We start from the raw sequence: 1508 nt of genomic DNA on the forward strand, positions 1-1508 counted from the left end.
GCACTGGGAGGGGCTGGAGGTGGCCCTCAAACCCTGTGGCTCCAGCCGCTGGGGCTGACAGAGGTCACTCTGGGGTCAGCCCTGATCCATCCCCTCCTGCTCCTCCTGCTCCTCCTGCTCCCTGTCCCTCCTCATTGGCCCGGGTCCTGCCCTGTCTCTCAAAGGCCTGGGCAGAGGGGTAGCCTGTCCTGGCCCCACAAGAAGAGGCCCTGACACAGTGGGAGGAGCCAGGCCCTGCTCCAGGCTGGTCCTGCTCAGGCCTCCTCATCGGCCCCGTCTCCCTCCTGGGTCCCAGGCTGCAGCCCCCAGGGGCTCAGGGCTCTGTCCTGCCTCCAGAGGACCGGACGCTTCCTCCTCAGCCCCGTCCTGCCAGGGCCCTGCTTCCCTCCACGGAGCAGCAGAGGCAACAGAGGACGTCCAAGGTCATCCCTGCACCCAAAGGTCTCTGTTCCTTCCCTGAGCAGAGCCCGAACAGGAGCCCAGGTCTGGTGGCTCCGGGGAACCTGGTAAGCACAGCCACACCCTCAGGGTACAGTCTGCCGGGCCTGGTGTGGTCTGTCCCAGCTCCTGCCCACAGGTGGGGGGGGATCAGAATGTAAGTGTCGGCACAAGGACCCCAATCATGGCCTCCATTTGCTTCTCACTGTGGCGCCTTGGGGAGCAGGGGGGAGGGGGATGGGTTTGACAGGAAAGAGTCAGCATCTCAGCACCCAGGAGGGGGACAGGCAGCAGGTCCCCTGAGTCCCAGTGAGAAGCAGACAGAGGGAGGGAGGTTTCAGCCCCACTTCCCCTTGGTCTGTGTCACTGTGGAACCCCCCAAATTTGCCATCAATGTTATAGACCAATCCACAGATGTACTCAGCCTCGTCCTCAGACTGGAGGTTGGAGATGGTTAAGTAGCGGTCGGCCCCGGAGCTGGAGCCCGAGAAGCGATCAGGGATCCCGTCCCCCTTGGTGTGGCTTCCGTTGCTCTGAAGGTACATGATGAACCGAGGGGCCTGTCCTGGTCTCTGCTGATACCAGCGAACACTAAAGCTGCTGTGCTCAGCGCTCAGGGTGCAGGCGAGCTTGGCCGAGGCCCCCGGGGCGGCAGAGGCAGACGGGGGCTGCGTGAGCACAGGATCAGCACAGAGACCTGCAGACAGAAAACACAAGAGCGATGCCCACTGCACCCCGATGAGCAGGCGCCCCTGGGACTGAGCTGGGAGGGAGAATCGGGGGCAGGACCCCAGGTGCTGTGGCCGCTCTGACCTGTGGAGACGATGAGGGGCAGGAGGTAGAGGGGAAGCCAGGCCATGGTGGGAGGGTCCTGAGCGCTGCCTGCGGCTGCCCAGCTGGCACTGGCCCTGCCAGCTCCTGTCTTATCCTCTCTGCCCGCAGCTCAGGAGGGAGGAGCAGGGATGCAAATCTGTTGTCTGGGCCCAGCCAGGGTCTGTCTCAGCTGCTGGCCCAGCCCTGAGCCCCGGGCCTCCTGCGGGGACTTCCCTGGGGCAGAGGGCAGCTGTGTG

At 64.6% G+C, this 1508-nt stretch overlaps 1 protein-coding gene across 1 annotated transcript; it reads right to left on the reverse strand.

Annotated features, from left to right (window-relative positions):
* Positions 1-785: 785 nt before the first annotated feature.
* On the reverse strand, positions 786-1395 carry LOC102754779 (Ig kappa chain V-III region NG9; the record flags this gene model as incomplete). The annotated part of the gene is made up of 2 exons (XM_006758005.2): positions 1252-1395; positions 786-1135 (listed from the first exon to the last, which is right to left on the reverse strand). Coding segments are annotated over exons 1-2 (396 nt in total), but the record flags the coding sequence as incomplete, so codon positions are not given.
* Between the last annotated feature and the right edge of the window lie 113 nt (positions 1396-1508).

This window comes from Myotis davidii, unplaced genomic scaffold, assembly GCF_000327345.1.
Source record: "Myotis davidii unplaced genomic scaffold, ASM32734v1 scaffold4055, whole genome shotgun sequence".
Lineage (NCBI taxonomy): Eukaryota > Metazoa > Chordata > Mammalia > Chiroptera > Vespertilionidae > Myotis > Myotis davidii.